The 22,480-nt window shown below is 42.4% G+C and overlaps 2 protein-coding genes across 2 annotated transcripts in view; one reads left to right on the top strand and one right to left on the bottom strand.

The window, feature by feature from the left end:
- Positions 1-30: 30 nt before the first annotated feature.
- Positions 31-22,480, bottom strand: part of LOC133908042 (vesicle transport protein GOT1-like) — a 31,736-nt gene continuing 9,286 nt past the window's right edge. The window contains exons 2-7 of the mRNA XM_062350174.1: positions 3,033-3,116; positions 1,695-1,789; positions 1,540-1,620; positions 1,357-1,454; positions 797-878; positions 31-713 (exon numbers count right to left, since the gene is read on the bottom strand). Of these exons, the coding sequence (XP_062206158.1) occupies positions 675-713; positions 797-878; positions 1,357-1,454; positions 1,540-1,620; positions 1,695-1,789; positions 3,033-3,063 (426 nt within the window). The 5' untranslated portion in view covers positions 3,064-3,116 and the 3' untranslated portion in view covers positions 31-674. The remainder of the gene's footprint in view (positions 714-796; positions 879-1,356; positions 1,455-1,539; positions 1,621-1,694; positions 1,790-3,032; positions 3,117-22,480) is intronic.
- LOC133907810 (xyloglucan galactosyltransferase KATAMARI1 homolog) lies at positions 14,858-16,377 on the top strand. The gene has a single exon (XM_062349902.1). The coding sequence runs from the start codon at positions 14,952-14,954 to the stop codon at positions 16,353-16,355; it is 1,404 nt and encodes a 467-aa protein (XP_062205886.1). The 5' UTR covers positions 14,858-14,951; the 3' UTR covers positions 16,356-16,377.

Below are 22,480 nucleotides of genomic sequence, written 5' to 3'. Positions count from 1 at the left end.
ATATATATTTTGCATCATATAGTTGCTGCGATCAGATCTGACAGTTTATTGCAACAAACAAATATAAATATGAAAGAAAGCCTAAGTTTCCACTGTATCCTAATATGGTCTGGGGTCACCTCTTAACTATCTTCAACCATTGTTGTGAATTCTTTTCCCTTCCAATGTATGCCTGTAGGCGTTCAGCTATCTCCATTTGTATGTCAACATGCTCGATGTAGCTTACAAATCCAGTAGTGCGCGACAATCAGAGACCTCATGCTATACCACCAGAAGACTCCAAAACAAGTCACCTTATCTTAAACTGGCATATGACCTGCTTCATTAATCGTGCCAAAAGTTCAGTAACATTTTGTTCTTCAAGCAAATGTTGGCAGCGAAGTCCGTGCTAACATCAAAATGATCCGTACGATGCTAATTGAAAAAATATCATATAGAAACACGAGGAGCATTTGCTTTGTATTTCGGAAAGACAGGTTCTAAACTTTTAATCCTCAGATTTTACCAGAACCTATGAGCTAGGACAGAATTTCGTTGTACTATACCAAGGCCTCATCAAAATGACAGGGTGAGGGCAATATACAGAGAATAATCTTGTCTCCAGACACGATCATTTGTGGTCATGAGAAGACCACAGGTCACAACATCAGAATGAGACTTCGAGTAAGAAGAGACTACACCGGAACTCTTTTCCCCCGGTAATGGTCAAGGAACTGCAAACAAGAAATTTTGGTCTGTTAGAATAAGCATAAGCAAAGTTTCTAGAGAGAATGTTTGGGTGTTGTGAACAACATACCGATGTAACAAATGGTTGCTGAAATATCCAACCAATGATAGGAATCCTTTTCAAGAAAACCACAAGAGTTGGCCAGAATCCACTGCAATGACAGATATATTGTCAAGCAAGAAAGAGTAAATTTCAAAAATCTACAACTATTTTAACACATGTTGTAAAAAACTACAATTTCTAATGTTTATTTTAAAAACCTACAACTATTTTGATACATATTACAAAAAACGACAATTTTCTCACCGTGGGCCTACCTATCATCCTCTGATAACAGGTGGATTCACAGTTAATTCTTCTATTACATGCTATAGAGGATGAAAGATAAGCCTACGGTGAAAAAATTATAGTTTTTTCAACATGTGTCAAAATAATAGTAGGTTTTTGAAATAGATACTAGTAGTGGTAGTTTTCTGTAACATATGTAAAAATAGTTATAGGTTTTTGAAATTTACTCAGCAAGAAATGGTCTGATACAGCTGAGGTTCGTTGAAACATAAGCATTTTTGTTGTGTTATCTCAATATTAGTAAGTGGATTGATCAAGTGAGGAATGATGAGAAAACAGACCTGACGAGTACAATAAAACCATATGCCTCTAGAATCATGCCAAAAAAGGGCCATCCAATAAGCACAAGGAAAAAGCCAGCACCAAATGACATGGCACCCTGTTAACCACAGTAAGAAATGAGTATATAATTACTTATTACGAGGCTGATAGCTCTGATGAATTATTAGAGAAATTTTGCAAACCTTGTAGTTCTTAGGCTTAGCGAAGAATAGCAAAGTTGATTTTAGTCCAATAGTCAAACCCAAACCTGATAGAAAGAGAGTCTGAAATGTTCCACACGTATGCACATTTCAATTGCTTAGGAGCTCAATAATTCAGCAGAAAAATTAGGGAAAACTTGCATTGCCATTGCAATCAGCCCCTTATCAAAGAAGAAAATTATTCCCAGAAATGAAAAGAATACACCAAAGCCTGTCAGGCCTATCCCAATCTCTGCAATATGGGATTCACAGCCAGCAATTATAATGGGTCGAGCGACAGCACAGCATAGCCTATAAGCATTAAAGAACATCCAGAAAATGAAACACATTCGGTTGTTTTTATTTATATGGAGGTCACAGTATATTTCTCTCGAACTTTTTTTTTTTTGGTTTTGCAATGTAGCGCAAGAAAAGGTCACCACTTTCTTGATTCATCTGTCCAAATACCTACCACGGTAAGGAATATTTCAGAAATATAAGTCAAATAAGAGAATGAGGTCCACAATCAGCATGTCAGTTCATTACCCATCGAGCCAAATATGACTATTTGAGGATTAATCACCTAAATTCTTACTGCAAAATAAAAGGGACATGATATTTAAGAAATGGCCCATGCTTGTCTGTAACAAACTATATAATATTGCATCAGAACTTCAGAAGCAGGGTCGTGCAAAACAAAATATTTTCAGCAAGGAGAATAACAAAGTCCCTCCAGTGCAAGAACAATATTATAAATAAAAAGAACTTTTGATTGAAAACGAATAAAGGAGAAACTTCTGCGTGCCAAAAGATATAAATAATTATCTAACATGGTTGAATTGCACAATTATCTAACGGACTGTTGTGATTTGCACCTTTGTACTCCCAGGTAATTGCAAGAGGAAACAATAATGGAGCTGAAGAAATTTCAGGCTCAGAGCAAAAACAAAGAAAGATAGTATCTATGTGACGATGAGCCACATTTGTTGTGTGATTACACTAAAGTCTTCTTTTGTCTTAGAACCCAGAGTTTTTTTAAAAAAAATCAAGAGTTGAATTACAGGATAGCATGAAGGGGGAAAAAGCATAAACCATCAAATCCTGATGTGTGTTGCATTCTTGACATACCAGTACTAGACTAATTATTTCATCTGAGGAAACAGTAAACTAACCACTTAATCCCAGGAAGGGCGCATTCAGCTTGGAAATTTGGAATAATGAAAAGATTTGCAGTATATGGAACACATGATGAAAAAAACAGTCTTTTATGCAAATAAAAGTTAAATAGGCGTGGTCAATGTCACTACCAAGCACCAACATTACAAAATCTAACCTTGTGCAAACAAAGAAATGTCTAAATGGTAGGGACAAAATGATACAAAAATTCTGGCATATGGGTAACTCTATTGCTATTTCATAGAATATGGATAACTCTATTGCTGTTTCATAGGGATAGAAACTGAAATATCTGATGATAGGAAGAATGGTGTCCGTACTTTTCATATCATTCCTCTCAAAGGAAGCCATCTTGCTGAACGGAAGGCAACAACAACTTGTACAACGATGAGCAGAAAAGCCTACTGCAAAGAAAAGTCTGCATGAGATCCAATAAAATAAGGAACTGAGGATATGTCTATTAGGAACATAGAGTCCTTATCCATTACGTGTAGATTAGGTTACTAGAGTTCTTATCATATATTCCTCATGTACTCCTCAGAGTGCCGCAACTTGCCCAAAACCCTAAAAAAAATCACCATCGGCTCTCTCTCCTCGTCAGCTCTCTACTACCATGTATCTCTTCACAGCCGATCTGATCCCATCTGCTCCTCTGCTTGGCTCGTCCCCGAGCCGCCGCTCTTCTTCCTCACGACATGCCACCTTCATGCTGGGCGTCGACTTCACAACAGACATCGACACCATGCTCCTCTCCCCTGCCGTCCGCCTCGTCTCGGTGGTCCACTCGTCTGGCAGGATCCACCCCGAGGACATCCCGCACCATACCGCAATGGCCATCGGGTCCTCCTACGTCGCCGAATCTCGTTTTAGGCTATCCGCCGCCGGCTCTCTCCGGGTCCTGCCTGGATTTGGCCTCATTTTGCGCCACCACTGGGGCCTCCATCCGTGCCGCCACTGGGGCCTGCACCACCGGGTCTTGAGTCGTCCTCCGCCGGCTCTCTCGCTAGGGCCCACCCAAATTCAACCTCCTCCGCTAATGGCTCCGCTCGGTCGTTTTTGCCCATCGGTGGTTGTAGGATCCGCACAATGTGCCACTCGCCTGTCTTTGTCGACTGTGGCGCCTCTCTCCACTACGCCTTGTTGCTCGGTGATGCCATGGGCTCTATCAGGCTCCATCTTGGGTCTCTCATGGCCGTAAGATCCGTTGAGCTACAATGGGTGATAGCAGTGCTATCATGGGCTGCTCATTTTGTGTCACACATTATTTTGTTGCCCGTCTTGTCATGTGGCTGGTGTGCTGCGTGCTAGCTTTTCCTTTGTTGCCTCTATTGTTGCTATGCTAGGCTTGCGCTACTAGTGTATCCCTGCGTAGCTTTTATCTCCACTACTAGTATCCTTACTGATGCTTGTGTCTACTCTTGCTAGTCATGGAGCTTCCACCATCGTTGCTAGTATCTCTATTTTTTGTTTAGAGTATTTTCTTTTGCTACGTTCATCTAAATTTCAGTCTCTCTTTGAATTAGAATACGCCGTGCGAGTCCACATATTCCTTCATCAATCAGTCGATTTCTTTCCCGCGCCATTGATGCAACTTAGCCATCTAGATCTTTCCATAACGCAACTGACAACTTCTTTTGTTGTCTTGCTACTCTTCATTGTTTTGTTCGTAATTCTTGATCTAGGGTATTCTTATGTCACCTGATCTTTCCGTAGCTCCAGTGACAATTTTGTTTGTTGTCTTGCTACTCATCATCGCTTTGTTGCGATTCTTGATCAAGGGCATTCTTTGTTGTCATCATCACGACTACTCATTTGCTTCGTATTGCACTTCTTCGGCTTGATTCAACAAGATTACAAGACTCCACTCTACGACAGCTTTAAAGAGACAGTTGTTGGATGTATTAGTCTAAACTTATTACTTAGTGTCACCTCTTTCAAATGCAACGCTATTGCATACACCTTGTATTTGAGAAGGGGTGTTAGGAATATAAAGTCCCTATCCATTACGTATAGGTTAGGTTACTAGAATCCTCCTCATGTACTCTTTATATTGCCCCTAGGAGCTACTATTGAATACAGGTTGCTATCTTATATTTACTAATTGGAGGCTCCTTTCGGTGCCTCCACGTTAATCCTAAGAAAATCCTAGAAATTTCCATAAAAAAGCAAAACATCCAATCGTCGAATTAATTGATTGACTAACTTTAACCATAAATCAACAACTAGACGGAACAACATAGAAGATTAAAAAACAAATCATAGAGTCCAGCCTCAAGACTACTTCTTGTCTTGTCTTTCCTTCTTCTTTTTTTGTTGTAGATATTATTTGTCCAACAAGATTACATTAGCAAACTACAACTTAGTTACGTTACCAATCAACACACTTTTCGAAATCAATTATAACCAAATATTACAAAATTAAAACAACAGAACGCAAACATATTACGAATTATCACATTTGGTTGTGATAATTCGTTGTGATAATTCGTAATATGTTTGCGTTCTGTTGTTTTAATTTTGTAATATTTGGTTATAATTGATTTCGAAAAGTGTGTTGATTGGTAACGTAACTAAGTTGGAGTTTGCTAATGTAATCTTGTTGGACAAATAATATCTGCAACTAAAACATAAGTATTAAACGCGGTAATATTAATTATAAATTTAAGATATAGAAATATAAATATTTTATAGAACCATCGGTAATATTAATCATTAAATACAGAAAATTGACTACACCGAAAGATCTGTACTTAGAGGGCTATATACATCAGAGTGTTTTTTTTGTTAGAAGAAGATAGAGAAGTTTTTATACACCGAAAAGTCCGGTGCTCGGAGTTGAAGACAAAAATGCTTACATCGGAGCATTTGTAGCAGAGAGGGTACAACAATGGAAGATCAAAGATCAATACGCCGGAAGGTCCGGCGATGAAGATATGCACACCGAGAATTTCACCGGAGCATTTAACAGAGTGTGTGAAATATCCCAAAAAGATTGTGTTGGTAATATTAATTATAAATTCAAGATATAGAAATATAAATATTTTATAGAACCGTCGGTAATATTAATCATTAAATACAGAAAATTGACTACACCGGAAGATCTGTACTTAGAGGGCTATATACATTGGAGTATTTTTTTTTTTGTTAGAAGAAGATAGAGAAGTTTTTATACACCGAAAAGTCCAGTGCTCGGAATTGAAGACAAAAATGCTTACATCGGAGCATTTGTATTAGAGAGGGTACAACAATGGAAGACCAAAGATCAACATGTCGGAAGGTCTGGCGATGAAGATATGCACACCGAGAGTTTCACTAGGGCATTTAACAGAGTGTGTGAAATATCCCAAAAAGATGATGTTGTACCGGAAGGTCTGACGATCAAGATTGTGAACGCCGGAGCTTTTTGCACAGAGAAAAAGTGGCACGATCAGACTGAAGTCAATACACCGGATAATCTGGTGATGGTGTGAAGGTTACACTGGAACATCCGGTGTTCAAAAGAGTTGCTAAGTGGAGTTACAACGGCTAGTTCTTGATTGTGTACACACCAGATGATCCGGTGAGTATATATTGTCTATATCGGACTATCCGATGTTTACAGTAAAGTTGAGCTATTAGAGCAACGGTTAGTTGGTGGGTTTGAGGCTATAAATACCCATCCACTCGATCATTTGAAAATGTTGTAGTCCAAAGAACCTCATACACACCTGAGAAGATATCCAAACCATCCAAGTGCTTAAAATGTTCATCCAATACGATTAAGCATAAGATTAGAGAGTGATTATTGCTTATAGGCCTAGAGAAAAGTGTTGATAGATGCTGGAACCTAGAGAGTAGATCAATGAGTGATCTAATTATATATCGAGAGGTACGCCGGCGTTTTGGAGTCTTTGTGACTTGCCGGTAATTTGTTGACCCTCTGACTTGGTGTGGAGTGGCGACAAAAAGATTATGCGGAGACGTGGAGGTCACTGTCTTTGTGACTAAATCTCTGAAGTGAAGACGACGTACAAATTACCGGAAGAGAGGTTAGTGATGATACTTTAGTGTCTTGGTGGCTCATCGTGCTTGAGATCTTGTCTTGTTGACTTTGTAGCTCAAGAGCTGTGACCAAAAAAAAATTAGCGACTGAGAGCATATACTTTGTGGAACTCCAACGTAGACTAGAGGTAGCTTGTGTGCCACCAATACCATAGGATAAAAATCTCTTATGCCGAGTTTACTCTCTCTACCTTATTTACGTTTCCACATTTATATACTTGCAATTTACCTTGCTAGAGTAAGTTGCAATCCTCTTGAGCGGTAGAGTAGACACACTAGATAAACTTAGAGCACGTTTAGATAGAATTTGAGAATATTTATCTTGTGAAGTTTTTGGAGTCATTAGTTTCTAAGTGTCCTAATTCACCCTCTTATGACATCATCGTTCCTCATAATTGGTATTAAAGCCTCGTGCTCTTGATAGGCTTAACATCCTACAGTTATGATGTTCGGGGTTAGGATGGATATCCATAACACTCTACATTTTCATAGTATTAATTTCCCCCGTTGAAAAAATTCTAATGAGTTGTTATTTATAAGCTAAAAGTTTAGATGTTTGGAGAGTCATCAAAGAAAGGATGAGATCATGTGTCATCAATAAGGAGAGGCAATTAGATGCAATAGAAAAGAGTATCATTTTATCATATTTATGTGTTGATGCATTTAATCGTATTTATTCTCTCACCAATGCACATGATATTTGGACTAGTCTCATTGAAATACAAGAAGGCACAAAGGATGAGCACAATGAGAAATATCATATGATAGTCACTAAGCTCAATGGCACCAAACAATTTTCCTATAAAAATGCTAATCATATGTACTCATGTTTGAATATTCTTGTCAATGAGATCAATGGATTAGGTTTGACACAAATTGAAGACGTTCAAATTGTGAGAAGAATACTTCAAGCCCTTCTTACAAAGTACAAGCTCATTGTCTCCAACATCTATGACAACCACGACATGAACAAGATGACTCCAAATCAAGTTCTCAACAAGATTACAACCCATGAAATGACTATGAACATGGGGGCTAAAGCTTCGACCTCATCTGATGTCAAGAACTTTGCCTTCACAAGCAAGCAAGTAACATACTCACATATGAAGGCAGAGATGAGGAGACAAAAGCAAGAGCCAAGCTCAAGCAAAGATGAGGGTGATAAAGAAGATGAAGAGAGCGAAGAAGAAGATGAGTAAAGCACCTCAAGTGATAAAGAGATAGATCCCAAGATTGCCAAGCTCATCTCCTAATTGGAGAAGAACATGAAGAAGATCAATGCCAAGATTGATCATCCAATCTACATGAAAATCTTGGTTAACACAATTGATCATATCAAGAAGGAAAAGAAGACCGAGAATAAGAGGGAGACAAGGGGAATAGCCGAAGTATTCGCAAGCATAGAAAGAGGATGAGCGAAGGTGAGAGTCAAGCTCAAGTGATGAAAGCCTCACCATCCACTCCTCCAAGAAAAACTCTTCATCAAGGTCATCATCACGCAAACCATCATCTCACAAGTGTTCTATGGCAAAATGTATGAAAAGCGATATAAGTGACTATGAATCCAATGAGAATTCTCCCTCCCATGAAAAACTTCTTGATTTAATAAACCAATAAAAGGCCTTAAAGAAATAATCTAAAGAACTTAAGAAATTCAATGATTTTAATGATATTCATGCTATCTTTGTTTCTAATAATAAACAATTGTTGAACAAATTTGAATTGCTAAATAAGGACCATGAAGATCTTAAGGAAAATTTTGAGTACATTAAATATCAATCTAAGTTACCTTTAAAGCAATCTACCTCTATTTAATTTCAATTCTAAGGTAGATGTTTCCACTTTTTGTGATGATTTGATTGATTTATCTAGTTCACTCCTTTGCAATGAGACATGTGTTGGGAATATTATTATAACATCATCTAATGAACTCATTGCACAAGAGGATGATGAGCCCAATCAAGAAATGAAGAAGCTCAAGGAAGACTTGGTAAGATAAAAGGGCAAATGATATATCTAACCTCCTCAAAATAATCGTGATAGCATGGTGAACAAACTTGCAGAGAGGTCCACCATAACATGTTTCAAATGCGATCAATAAGACCACAAGTACTTCCAGTGCAAGAAAATCAAAAAAGAGATCAAGGAGAAGATGATGATGAAAACCTGTCCAATCAGACCTCCAACATCTATACCAAACCCAACTATAAGATCAAGATCAAGAGCAATCACTATAAGCTCAAAAAGAAGAAAAATGGCAAAGTGGCTGCACATATTGTTAAGAGAAAGGACTGGAGGTGGAACCAATCTATAGGGTACCCTTTCTATTGTTATCAAAAACAAGTGCATATCTCTCACACATATTCAACACTTGTATGCACATATTTAGGGGAGCATATCCTATAGGTTGTGATTTTGAGACTAACATGTGTTTCAAGTAATATCTTTTATAGTCTTATGGAGTGATCAACAAGTCTCCAAAGATATGCAATGCTTAAAGGGTTTCAATTAGTATCATTGTCAATTCATTTTTATATTTAAGCTACATCCATGTATGATATGACTTAAACTTCATACCTCTACTTAGTGTCTAGTTGTGTATATATTGCTATATTCCTACAATTGGTATTCACAAGTATGTCTTATTATATGTATGCACACATTTAGGAAGAGTTTAGATTATATCATGTGAGTTTCATGAATTATATCCTTGTTTATCTTTTTCAATTGATATCAATGCCTCCTATCATTATAATTAGTATATCTTTTCAATTGGTATCAATTTCTTATAATTCGTCATAAGTGGTATCATTCATGTGGATCATGTTTTATGAGGTTCTATCTCGAATGCTCTAATATTTTCCCTTGAGTTCAATATGTGTTTGTAGTCTTTTTAATATTGTTGATAAAGCGGGAGAATTTTGAGACCAAAGCAAGATACAAGAACTATCTCAGATAGATTGTTGACAAAAGAGGATGCATCTCGGGTTGACAAAGGTGAAGAAACTCTTCATGGGTTGATCAAGGGAGATAGTGGCACCTGAGAAAAGTGAAGAACTATCTACATGACATATACAACTAAAAAGGGACATAATATTGAGGAAAATTGTAGCAAAAGGGAGATATAATGTTGATAAGAACATGATTGTACTTATAATTGGTATCATAATTTGTTCTTACCATGCATCCAAACAAAGATGTCTGGTCTTGTAAACTTTTGAAATTATATAGTTTCTTAATTGTTATCATTTGCCTCTTGCTTTAGTTGTGTTGTCATCAATCACCAAAAACGGAGAAATTATAGCAAAAATAGCCCCATTAGGTTATGATGTGATCTTGGTGATTAATAACAACATAGCTATTGGGACTAACATATTTTTATATGTTAGTAGCTCTCATGGATGCAATACATGAAGAAGCCATCATAGCCGAGACAAAGTTCAGTTGAAATGAAAGAAGTCCCAGGAAAATTAACTACACTAGAAGGTCCGGTGCTCAGAGGGTTATACACACTGGAGCATTTTTGTCAGAAGAAGCCAGAGAAGTTTCTATACACCGGAAGGTCCAGTGCTAGGAGTTGAAGACACCGGATGCTTACACTAGAGCATTTGTTGCAGAGAGAGTGCAACAATGGAAGACCAAAGATTAATACGTCGGAATGTCTGGCGATGAAGATATGGACACCGGTGGTTTCACCAGAGCATTTAACATAGTGTGTTAAAAAATCCCGATAAGATAGTGCTGTACACACCGAAAGGTCCGGCAATGAAGATTATGAACGGCAGAGCTTTTTGTACAAAGAAGAAGTGGCTCGGTAAGGCTCAAGTCAATACACTGGATAGTCCAGTGATGGAGCGAAGGTTACACCAGAACATCAGGTGTTCAGAAGAGTTGCTGAGTTGAGTTACAATGGTTAGTTTGTGATGGTGTACACACTGGATGGTCCGGTGAGTACAACTGTCTACACTGGATCATCCGATATTCACAGTAATATTGAGCTATTGGAGCAACGACTAGTTGATGGGTTTGAGGCTATAAATACCTAACCACTCGGTTATTTGAAGGTGCTAGAGTCCAGAGAACCTCATACACACCTGAGAAAGACATTCAAGCCATCTGAGTGCTTAAAGTGTTCATCCAAGGCTATTAAGCACAAGGTTAGAGAGTGGTTAGTGCTTATAGGCTAGAGAGAAGTGTTGTTAGGTGCTACAACCTAGAGAGTGGATCAAGGAGTGATCCAATCGTGTACCGAGAGGTATGCTAGCGTCTTGGAGTCTTTGTGACTTGGTGTGGAGTGGCGACAAGAAGATTGTGCAGGACGTAGAGGCTCTTGTCTTTGTGACTAAAGCTCTAAAGTGAAGACAGCGTACAAGTGACCGAAAGAAGGGTTAGTGGTGAGACCTCGACTTAGTGTCTCATCATGCTTGAGGCCTTGTCTTGGTGACTCAATAGCTCAAGAGTCATGACTAGAAGGACTTGGCAACTGAGTGCATATACTTTGTGGATCTTCAACGTGGACCAGGGATGGCTTGTGTGCCACCGATACCACGGGATAAAAATTTCTTATGCCGAGTTTGCTCTCTCTACCTTAATTACTTTTCTATATTTATATACTTGCAATTTATCTTGCTAGAGTAGGTTGCAATCCTCTTGAGCGGTAGAGTGAACACACTAGATAAAGCTAGAGTACATTTAGATAGAATTGGAGATAGATTTATCTTATAAAATTTTTTGAGCCATTAATTTCTAAGTGTCCTAATTCACCCTCTTCTTGGGAGTTACCATTCCTCGTAGCATTATTTGGCATGATGGCAGTGAAAAGAACACATAGTCTTTAATGGTCTTCAGTTTGATGTGATGAGTTTGACCATTTGCCTTAGGACTATTTAAAATCTCAACGTAGTCTGTATTTTTCTCTTTTTTGTTGTTATGTTTGTAATCTGGACATTCTTTCCTCATGTTTAATTCTCAGTCCAACAAAATGGTAGCTAATTTTTCTTCTAAAAGTTGTCATACCATTCTGCACATAGTAATAAGAATTATTATCTCTAGATTATGTAATTAAGCATGAAACAACTTTAATTGACTAACGCATTTAATTGAGCCTCTCGTAGGCACATGCATTGTCAGTGCTCAAACATCCAAGCATAGATTCAAACCAAGGGGAATCAATGAAGCTGCTCACTAATGTGCTTGGGGTCCTCTCCGCACTCGCAACAAAAGGCGTAGTGCAAAGAAGGAATGTGCGGCTTCCATGGATCAACTCAAGGTAGGCAACTATAGCATTGGAGAACATAGGTCTGGCAACAGAGTGAGTTGGGGCCGGGTACAACGCGAATGCACCCGACCCAAAACTCAAACCAAAAAACACGTCCCGCCCCTGAAATGCCTAACGAGCGAAAAATGGCTCCCGGCCCCGAACCCGGCGGGGACCCCACGGGTGGGAGCTGGGTGCCAGCAGTGTGCCGACACCGAGGTGGGTGTGGGCGCGGGGGACAACATGGCAATGGTGGGATGGAGGTGGACGCTGGTGGCAACGGGCGGGAGTGGATAGTGACAACGGGTGCGAGCGACGGCAACGGGCAGGCTAGGGTTAAGTGGGTAGTGCCGGTTGGGGGGCCCGTGGACGCCCATGGGCGAAACAATGCCCCCACGCCTGACTCGAACAATTATCGGGTCCCTGACCCATGACCCCCCACAGGGCAAATTTCCCAACTGCCCTCACCCCCACCCTCACCGGGTCTAAAATCCATGAGGATCTGACCCGCCCTGCCTTGTTGCCAACCTTAGGAGAACCTGAGCCTACCAATAGATCTGATTTCGAGCAATAGGACTCGAAAGGTGGTAGTGGAGAAAATACCTGATCTGGAAGGGGAAAACAAAGGGGCCGACGATCCACATTGACCTCGACTCATGTGTGGAGGTGTACCAAAACCAAAGGCAGCAAGAGGAGCATATCAGCGGAGGGTGGGATGTAGCAGGCATTACAAGAGGATGACATGCCCGGTGGACGTTGGTCGAGCGGGAACGGTGAAGGGGACAGCTTGCGACGAAGGAGGTGGAGGAAGAAGGGAGTATTGGTGAGGGTGTACGGATTTGGTGGGGAGCAGGGCAGCAAGCATGATTTTGAAGAGGACAGAGAGGTAGTGGAGAGCGCGGATTGTGTGAGGAGACTGAGGAAGAGAGAGTGAACGGAGATGGGAATAAGGGGGATTGGATGGGCGTGGGCAAAATGTAAAGAGTAGATTGCACGAAATTGATTGCATGCATTATTTGATTGTGATTTTCTAATTAGCGTGTTTGATGGTGGTCTCCAAATTGATTTGGAAGGAACGATGAAGGAAAAAGCAACCATATGAGGTGCAATTAGCGATTCGAAGGGGAGGGACAGTGCAACCACGGCCTTTGGATACAATGACACGAAATCAATCGAATCTGGATCGTTGGATGTGTAACATTGTTTACAGATTGATGATGCTGGTTGTCTCGTGTGTATTTTTGGTAGACATATGATTGTTTGTGTTCACTCTTTGCAATATAGATTAACAAAAATAACTAGATGGTAAACACTCTCAACAGTTTTAACTGCACCACAGTAAAAGCTGAAATGCGTTGTTTCCGTCGATGTGAAGTGAGACGCAAGGATTGGCCTGGGTGTGGTCATTGGATATTCATCAGGTTGTAGCTTAGCGCTATTTGCATTTACTGTCTCATTCACTCGAATTGCCTCGAGATTCATGCCCTACAAAAACAAAAAACTAGTACTCCTTCCGTCCAAATTATAAAGGCGCGAACATCTGCAAGAACTTTTGAAATGATCAAAGTAACTATTTAAAGATTTTTTAAATATAAGTTAGATACACATACACATACACATCATACTCATATCCACACACTCATATAGGTATATCCTATAAATATCTAAATAAGATTGTAGGTATAACACCACATAGCATAGACACATATTTTGACCACCACACGTAACTTCATATTCATTTATTATTTTTTCAGGATTTAATCTTAAAAAATATGAGTACCGTGACGTGGTACCGATAGACTTAATGTTTTTAATTCCAACATGCATTCATATAGTCATGAGAAATGTTTGGTCAAAGCTGATTTCAGAAGACCATGACAGGTCAAATATTATTGCGCCTTAAAATAGCAGTGGATAGAGAGAGTAGATTCAAGTAGTGTATATATTTGGACGAATTAAGCGTGTGCGCGACGCTACGAGGGCATCAAGAGCAAAACGTTTCCCTGGTGGCAGTGATAAGTACGGGATCTCTTTTCTTTTTTTATGTGAGACTACAGGAATCTCGAGCAATAGGAAATTATTGTCTTTACATATATATATATATATATATATATATATATATATATATATATATATATATCTTATCATGAATATTTATTTATGTTGAGATTCATATTAAAGAAATATGTGAAAAAATTACGATGTAGACGAGAAACATTAAGTGATAGATGGTGAAAGAGATGTACTACTAAAATAAGCTATGTGTGCACAATTGTACTTTCTCCGACTTAAAATAGATGATGCTTTAGAGTTAAGCTCAAGTATTGATGTGAATGATAAAATAATTATTTTACTCTTTTTTTAATATGAGTAACTGTATGAGAAATGAGATATGTATGGGAAAGAAAGTAACTTAATAAAATTGTAAGATTAAAAATTTAGACTAATATTATTTTAAAATTATAGAACATTATATATTTTTAAAATTATAAAAGTTGATAAAACATCATCTATTTTAAAATGTAAGAGTAAGTGATTTTGTATTTCTCGGATCTCGAGTGAACCTCCAGACTGAGTATCGATCTAGTTTTCCAAGCCTAGGGAATCAAATCGATCGGACTACTCAGGCAGCAAAGTGCATCGTCCGAGACATGGAATCAATGGCGTGCGTGCGAAGTCAACAAATTGCATCGTCCGAGATATGGAATTAATGGAGTGCATGAGATGAGATCGAGTAGCGTTCATGCAAGTGCCAATAGAACATTAAATATATGTGGTGTACTTGCACTGATTATATAGCTTCTCGCTCTTCTCATACAGGCCTGGAGTATATGCAATAGACGGGTTGTGTTCTGCATGTCATGTAAGGTTACCTCCGACAACCGTTCATACGAAAAAAGTCACTCCGCCGCAGGCACGACCCGTATCAGCGGAGAAGGCAATGCACAAATCCAGCGCCATTTCACGGCCTTGCTTCCTCGTCGTCGCCGCCGCGGCACTGTGGGCCTTAACACTCTACTTCCGCTTCCACTTCCTCACGGTCGTGCTCAATGCGGACATCCTCCGCGCCACGTTCACGGGGCGCGTGGCGACGTCGCTCGTCCCGGACTACGACTACGGGCGCGGCAGCGGCAGCGGCGACGACGATCCCTGCCGTGGCCGGTACGTCTACATCCACGACCTGCCCTCGCGGTTCAACAGCGACATCCTCCGCGGCTGCGGCACGGCCCGCTACCAGTGGCCCAGCATGTGCGACGACGTGGGCAACGGCGGCCTCGGCAGGCCGCTCGATGGTGGCGCGCTCACGGCCGCGAACGGCTGGTACGCCACGCACCAGTTCGCGCTGGACGCCATCTTCCACGCCCGCATGCGGCAGTACGGGTGCCTGACCAACGACTCCTCCGCGGCGGTCGCCGTGTTCGTCCCGTTCTACGCCGGCTTCGAGTTCGGCAGGCACATCTGGGGGCAAGACGACTCGGTGCGGGATGCCGCCTCGCTAGACCTGCTGCGCTGGCTCGTGCGACGGCCCGAGTGGCGCAGGGCGGGCGGCCGCGACCACTTCCTTGTGGCGGGGCGCACGGCGTGGGACTTCATGCGTGACATCCACCCCAACTCAACCTGGGGCACCAATCTCCTCTTCTTCCCGGCCGCCAAGAACATGACCGTCCTCGCCGTAGAGACGGCCACCCTCGGCTCGGGCAACGACTTGGCCGTGCCTTACCCCACCTACTTCCACCCACGCACAGACTCCGACGTTCTGAACTGGCAGCACAGGATCCGGAACTCCAGCCGCAGGTGGTTCATGTCCTTCGTGGGCGCGCCGCGGCCGGGGGACCAGCGATCGATCCGGTCGCAGGTCATTGCACAGTGCCAGGCCACGCGCGCGTGCGGGCAGCTTGGGTGCGCCTTCGGGAGCTTCCAGTGCCACTCCCCGGGCGACATCATGGCGATGTTCCAGAGCTCCACCTTCTGCCTCCAGCCGTCGGGGGACTCGCCGACGCGGCGATCAACATTCGACGCGATGGTCGCCGGCTGCATCCCGGTGTTCTTCAGGCAGCGGTCGGCGTACCAACAATACAGGTGGCACCTTCCGAGGGACAATGCCACGTACTCGGTGTTCATACCGGAGGACGGCGTGCGCTCGGGGAACGTGAGCATTGAGGCGGAGTTGAGGAAGATACCACCGGCAGTGGTGGAGAAGATGCGGGAAGAGGTCATCAAGCTCGTCCCAAGGCTGGTCTACGCCGACCCGAGGTACAAGCTCGAGACACTCAAGGACGCGTTTGACGTCGCCGTGGACGGTGTATTGGAGAGAGTGGTGGAGATTAAGGGCATCGGCAAATAGGATGCTATCGGGAAATGGTGAATACGGACATGTGCCTTTTGCTTCTCTTCTTTGCACGCGCAGTCGTTGGTTCAGGAGAAGAAGGACATGGATCAAGGTTCTGAGAGAGTTTTTCATCAGAAGATCTTATAAGATTTCCTTCCGGTGAACACCGGTCGAGCCAATGACAGACAAGGATTATTGTCTTACAATATTCTCCAAATTATCTAGAGAATTTATGAAATAGTTGAGAGTATAGTCTAACTTTTACATTTCATAATGTTTGAAAGCGAGATATCTTCATTTTTACTCCTTCAAATACTCAGTTGACATAAATGGTCCGTTTTCATTCTACCACATCTACTCCTATAAAAAAGGGACCTACAAGTGGGACAATTAGAAAAATATGGCAAACATGTTGAATATTTAACTATGGAGTATATGCGCATAAGAAGTACATCATATACTGACAAGGTATATATGAAGCATATTCGGCAGCTCTAGATATCGTAGAACCGAATCAGTAGTACCTAATACACCCAGAATCAAGTAAGTACATACCGAGAGGGATTAAATTGGTTGCCCAAACCAATACGATCTGTATTCAAAACAGGTATATCTACTTGAAAATCAAGAAAAACAACTCTCTATCGACTACGACTGGATAAGAGTCGGTATCTCACCCCTATATAAGGCGAAAAGGCTGAGGGAGAAGGCAACGATAACTACAATAACGAGAACCAGACACGAATAAGGATTAGTAAGCAACATAGAAGGCAACAATAGAGGACTTACTCGACGACTTGAGCCTTAGGATAGATTAGATCCAATCAACTCCTTGTAATTGTCTTAGCCACCTTGCTCATACTCGGGATCATCAATACAAGGTAGCAATACCCCCACAGGATGTAGAGTATTACTCCAATCAAAGGCCCGAACTTATATACGTCATTTTATCTCTCTTCGTGATTAGTCCCTACTCTCGAAGGCACCCAGTCAATTCAAGGATATATTGTCGGGAACTAATCTTCGACAGATGGCACGCCAGGTAGGGGTCGAACCTACGGCCTTCTGCTAAGGAAACAAATCGATGTTGCGGTGAAAACAAGTACAAATGGGAGTGGGATCTTTTAATGCCCACCTGCCCACTGGTTCGAGTTCAATCGATACTCATATTGTAATCAAAACCATAACACTTAGGGCCTTGTATTCTCGAGTATTCAGTCGAGAACGAGCCTCACTCTTCGACCGACTCCGTTATTGAGTACATGGTTGAAAATGAGCCTTACTCTTCGACCAACTCCGTTATCGAGTACATAGTCGAGAATGAGCCTTACTCTTAGACCGACTCAGTCATCGAGCATATGGTCGAGAAAGAGATTCGGTCGAGTACAAAGTTCTGAGATATAACACCGCTCTCCATTCAATGGTACAGATATGTCTTTTTCTACTCTTCGATCGAGTAATTTTCTTCCTCGATCGTAGAGTCGGGGACTACATTGTAATACCATATTTCTTTTATACGTTTTTTGCGAACTTTTATCAATTTGTGCATTCGATCAGCATACGAACATGAACTCAATAGAGAGCACACGTAAGACAGACTAGGACTTCAGAACTCTTTTGGCCGTTAGGCGTGAGATGTCTGACAATCTCTGTGCCGTTATGCCTCCTGAGGTATAGTTATCCGTCATCGACCCAACACATGCCTTCGTTGGTTCTATTTATCACGATCAACGTAGAGCCAGATAAAATTTTGCAAAAAAATGCATAAAAAAATGGTATTACAATGTAGCCCCCGACTCTACGGTCGAGGAAGAAAATTACTCGATCAGAGAGTAGAAAAGGAATACCTGTACCATTGATCGGAGAGCAGTGTTATAGCTCAGAACTCTGTACTCGACCGAATCTCGCTCTCGACCATATGCTCGATGACTGAGTCGGTCGAAGAGTAAGGCTTGTTCTTGACCATGTACTCGATAACGGAGTTGGTCGAAGAGTAAGGCTCATTTTCAACCATGTACTCAATAACGGAGTTGGTCGAACAGTGAGGCTCGTTCTCGACTGAATACTCGAGAATGCAAGCCTCCGAGCGTTATGGTTTTGACTGCAATATGATTATCGAGTGAACTCGAACCAGTGGGAAGGTGGGCATTAAAAGATCCACTCCCATTTGTACTCGTTTTCACCGTAACATTAATCTGACGCGTCATAATGGCCGCCCATCCCTCTTTGCAGAGACTAGACAAGCCATAATGCCATCATGATTTCCACCAAATGTGCTACACGCCCGAGGCGACACCATCGTTTCAGATCTTGACGACCATGTTTACACAATACAACCCATTTCCCCCGCTATAAACAGAGGGAACTCGAAGCCGTTTGTCAGTCGTCTCCTTTGTTTCCATTACCCATTGCCGCCTAGGACTCGTAGAGCTTGAAGCTATGGCCTCCACTCCATCTCCGCCTCTTGAGCCAATCCCAGAAGTCCTTTCTCTTAGGCCTCTCGCAATGATACCTCCTGAGGTCATCATCATCCCATCCTCCGATGACGAGGACTTGAGTAGCGGGCCTCAGAAAGAGAGGGAAGAAGCATCCACCGTGGATCGTCGCCGTCCCCTCACTCAGCGTGTTCGCCATTACATCAAGACCTATGCTTCAGCGCAACGCTCTGCACCGGAGAGGAATGAGGGATGGTGGTGATCTCGACCGGATCATCGACCAAGCCGCCATTGAGGTCTTCGACGGTGGAGCCCCCGAGTCATCGCCGGTGAAGGAGGCACATTCGCCTTCTCCGTTGACAACCTCCAAATCGCCTTCGCGCCAGGCAAAAGACCACTCGGCATCACCGGCACCGGTCATCAGCTCCAGGAAGACCTTTGCCTCGGCCACTTTTCCTGGCCCTTATGCTGGTCGGCGGTCGATTCCTAGGGTGATCAGCCGCCGCCCGAGGGAGGAGTATAGAAGGTTCCTTGACTCGTTCAAGGGAGAATGAGGATCCATACGCTTCCAAATTTTCGGAAGTGGTGGATCTTCACTATTTTCTAGAGCTAGACAGATCATTTCTGCTAATTTTGCACTAGCCACACGGATTAGAGGAAAATGAAAAGATTATGTAATCAAGTAGGTAACCGAATTGAATGTAATCGACTTACCTGTAACCTACATTTTCTATGAATAAAACTTTCAAAGTTGGTCAATGTTCCATGAGTGCTTGAGTATCTCACCGTTCAGAGTAGATAGCCCTACTGACTCAAGTCGAGTGACTTCGACTACTATGTAAGGTCCTTCCCACTTAGGTGATAACTTGTGGCGTCGGGCCTGTTTCTGCACCTTTCGTAGGACAAGGTCCCCAGCAGCGAGTTCTCTAGGTTGAATCCTCTGGCTTTGGTACATACGCAATGCCTGCTGATACTTAGCCGCTAGAATAGATGCTCGATCTCGGTACTCCATGAGTAAATTCATGTCATTCGCTTGTAGCTGCTCTTGGACTTCTTCGAAGTAACTTTCCACTCGAGGTGACCCGAACTACAACTTAGTTGGGAGCATCGCTTCCGCTCCATAAACTAAGAAGAACGGAGTTTCATCAGTGGCTCTATTGGTCGAAGTACGAACGACCCATAGTACCGAGGGAAGTTCTTTCACCTAGCGTTTTGAGTAGGCTTTTTGCCTGTCGAAGACCCGAGTTTTGATGCCCTGTAAGACTATTCCATTAGCATGATCGACTTGTCTGTTACTCTGTGGGTGAGCTATTAAGGCGAAACGAGTTTTGATACCGAATTCTTCGCAGAACGCAATAAAGGTCCTGCTTCTAAACTGGCTACTGTTATCCGTAATTATCCGATGCGGAATGCCAAATCGAGTAATTATATTCCTCATGAACGTTTTGGCCGCTTTTGCAGTTATCTTTCCTACGGGTTCGGCCTCTATCCACTTCGTGAACATGTCGATAGCCATAAATAGGAACTTGTAACCGCCTGTGGCCCTTGAGAACGGTCCTAAGATATCCAAGCCCTAGACGGAGAAAGGCCAAAAAGAGGAATTGTTTGTAGAGCTTGGGCTGGTCGAGTGGTCTGTCTTCCAAAAAATTGGCAGCTCTCACACTTTTTGACCAGCTCGGAAGCATCCTGAAGGACAGTCGACCAATAGAATCCCTAGCAGAAAACTTTTCCGACCAAGGTGTGAGAAGACGCATGATTACCACACATGCCTCCATGGATATCGAGCAGTATTTTACTGCCTTCTTCCTGAGTGCTGCACTTTATTAAGATTCCGTTACTCCAATTTCGGTAGAGCTTGTTGTTTACCAAAATGTAGAGCTTGGATTTACGAGCAATTTTCTCTGCAGACGCATCACCATGAGGGATGTTTCGACCCTCGAGATAGGCTTGGTACGAAGTCATCCAAGTCGGGTGGTGTTCGAGTAGTGCAGCATCCGTGTCTGCGGGTTTTGCCTCACTGACCTCGCCAGACTATTGGTCGAGTTGGGAAGCATCCGTTCGTCAAACTATTGGGACAGATGGTGTAAGGAGTTTCTCAACGAAGATCCTATGGGTATCGGTGCTCGAGAAGAAGTGAGTCTAGCAAGTTCATCCGCACTAGAGTTATCACTCCTTCTGATGTGCGTCACTTCTGGCCCTTCCACTTTCGCTCAAGCTTTTGTACCTGGAGTAAATAAGTCGTAATGTTGTCATCTGAGCACTGGTACTCCTTTTGAACTTGGTTCACATGAGTCTCCTTTCACAAGAAATCATTTAATTCCAAGCGACGCAGCTATGCGGAGCTCGTTTACCAGTCCTTCATATTCTGCAACACTGTTAGAGGCTTTACAATTTAATTGAACAACGTACCTGAGTTCGTCGCCCTTTGGATAACGCCAGCCCCCGCGCCCTGGAGCGTGAGCGATCCATCAAACAAGAGCGTCCAGTGATCTTCGACCATGTTTGGCCTTGCTTCTTCAACGCTTGTCCATTTGGCGATAAAGTCCACTAACACTCTGGATTACACGCTCGTGCGTGGTGCGTAGCTTACATCAAACTTATTTAGTTCTATTGCCCATTGCGCGATTCGTCTAATAGCTTCCTGATTGCGTATTACATCCTTCAACGGGTACGTCATCATGACGGTGAACCTATGCGCTTGGAAGTAGTGCTGTAATTTCCGGGAAGACATCAAGACTACATATATCAGCTTCTGTACTTGCGGGTACCATAGCTTAGCATCGTGTAGAACCTCGCTCACGTAGTAAACAGGTTTCTGGACATTGACCTTTCTCTCGGGACATTCCCGTTCGACCACCAGTACCGTGCTTATAACTTGTAGGGTAGCTACAATATACAAAAAGAGCTCCTCTTTTTGTTAGGCGGTGTTAGGATTAATGGAGATGATAACTTGTCCGACGTTCTTCCGTCCATTCGAACCGATCTTGTTTTTTCAACAACTTGAAGAAAGGCATCCCTCGCTCGCCCATCTTGAAAATGAATCGACTAAGAACAGCAACGCAACATGTCAATTTCTGGATCTCTTTCAGTGTTTGAGGTGACCGCATCTGGTCGAGAGCCTCTATTTTGCGTAGGTTGGCCTCAATGCCTCGACTCAACACCAGGAAGCTGAGAAGCTTGCCGGACGGCACGCCAAATGTGCACTTTTGGGGTTGAGCATCATGTGACATTTCCGGAGGTTGTCGAATGTTTCTTTGAGATCGTCAACCAATGCGCTTCCGGTTTTCGATTTGACTACAACATCATCGACGTACGCTTCTATATTACACCTAATTTGGGGTTGCAGACAGTTTTGAATACACCTTCGATATGTAGCACCAACATTTTTTAAAACGAAAGGTATCTTTACATAACAAAATACACCGTAAGGAGTAGTAAAACCAGTTTTCTTCTCATCCTCTAATCCCATGCTAATTTGATGATACCCCGAATATGCATCTAGAAAACATAACAATTCGCAGCCTGCCGTAAAGTTGACGATCTGGTCGATACGCGGGAAAGGAAAAGGATCCTTGGGGCAAGCCTTGTTGAGATTGGTAAAGTCGACACACATTCTCCATCTGCCATTGGCCTTCCTGACGAGGACGGGATTCGCAAGCCATGTAAGATGATGTACTTCTCGAATGAAGCCCGCCTTTAGGAGCA

The sequence above is a fragment of the Phragmites australis genome, chromosome 24, assembly GCF_958298935.1.
Source record: "Phragmites australis chromosome 24, lpPhrAust1.1, whole genome shotgun sequence".
Classification (NCBI taxonomy): Eukaryota; Viridiplantae; Streptophyta; class Magnoliopsida; order Poales; family Poaceae; genus Phragmites; species Phragmites australis.
The sequence above is the reverse complement of the archived record's forward strand: the minus strand, read 5'-3'. Positions and strand labels throughout refer to the sequence as shown.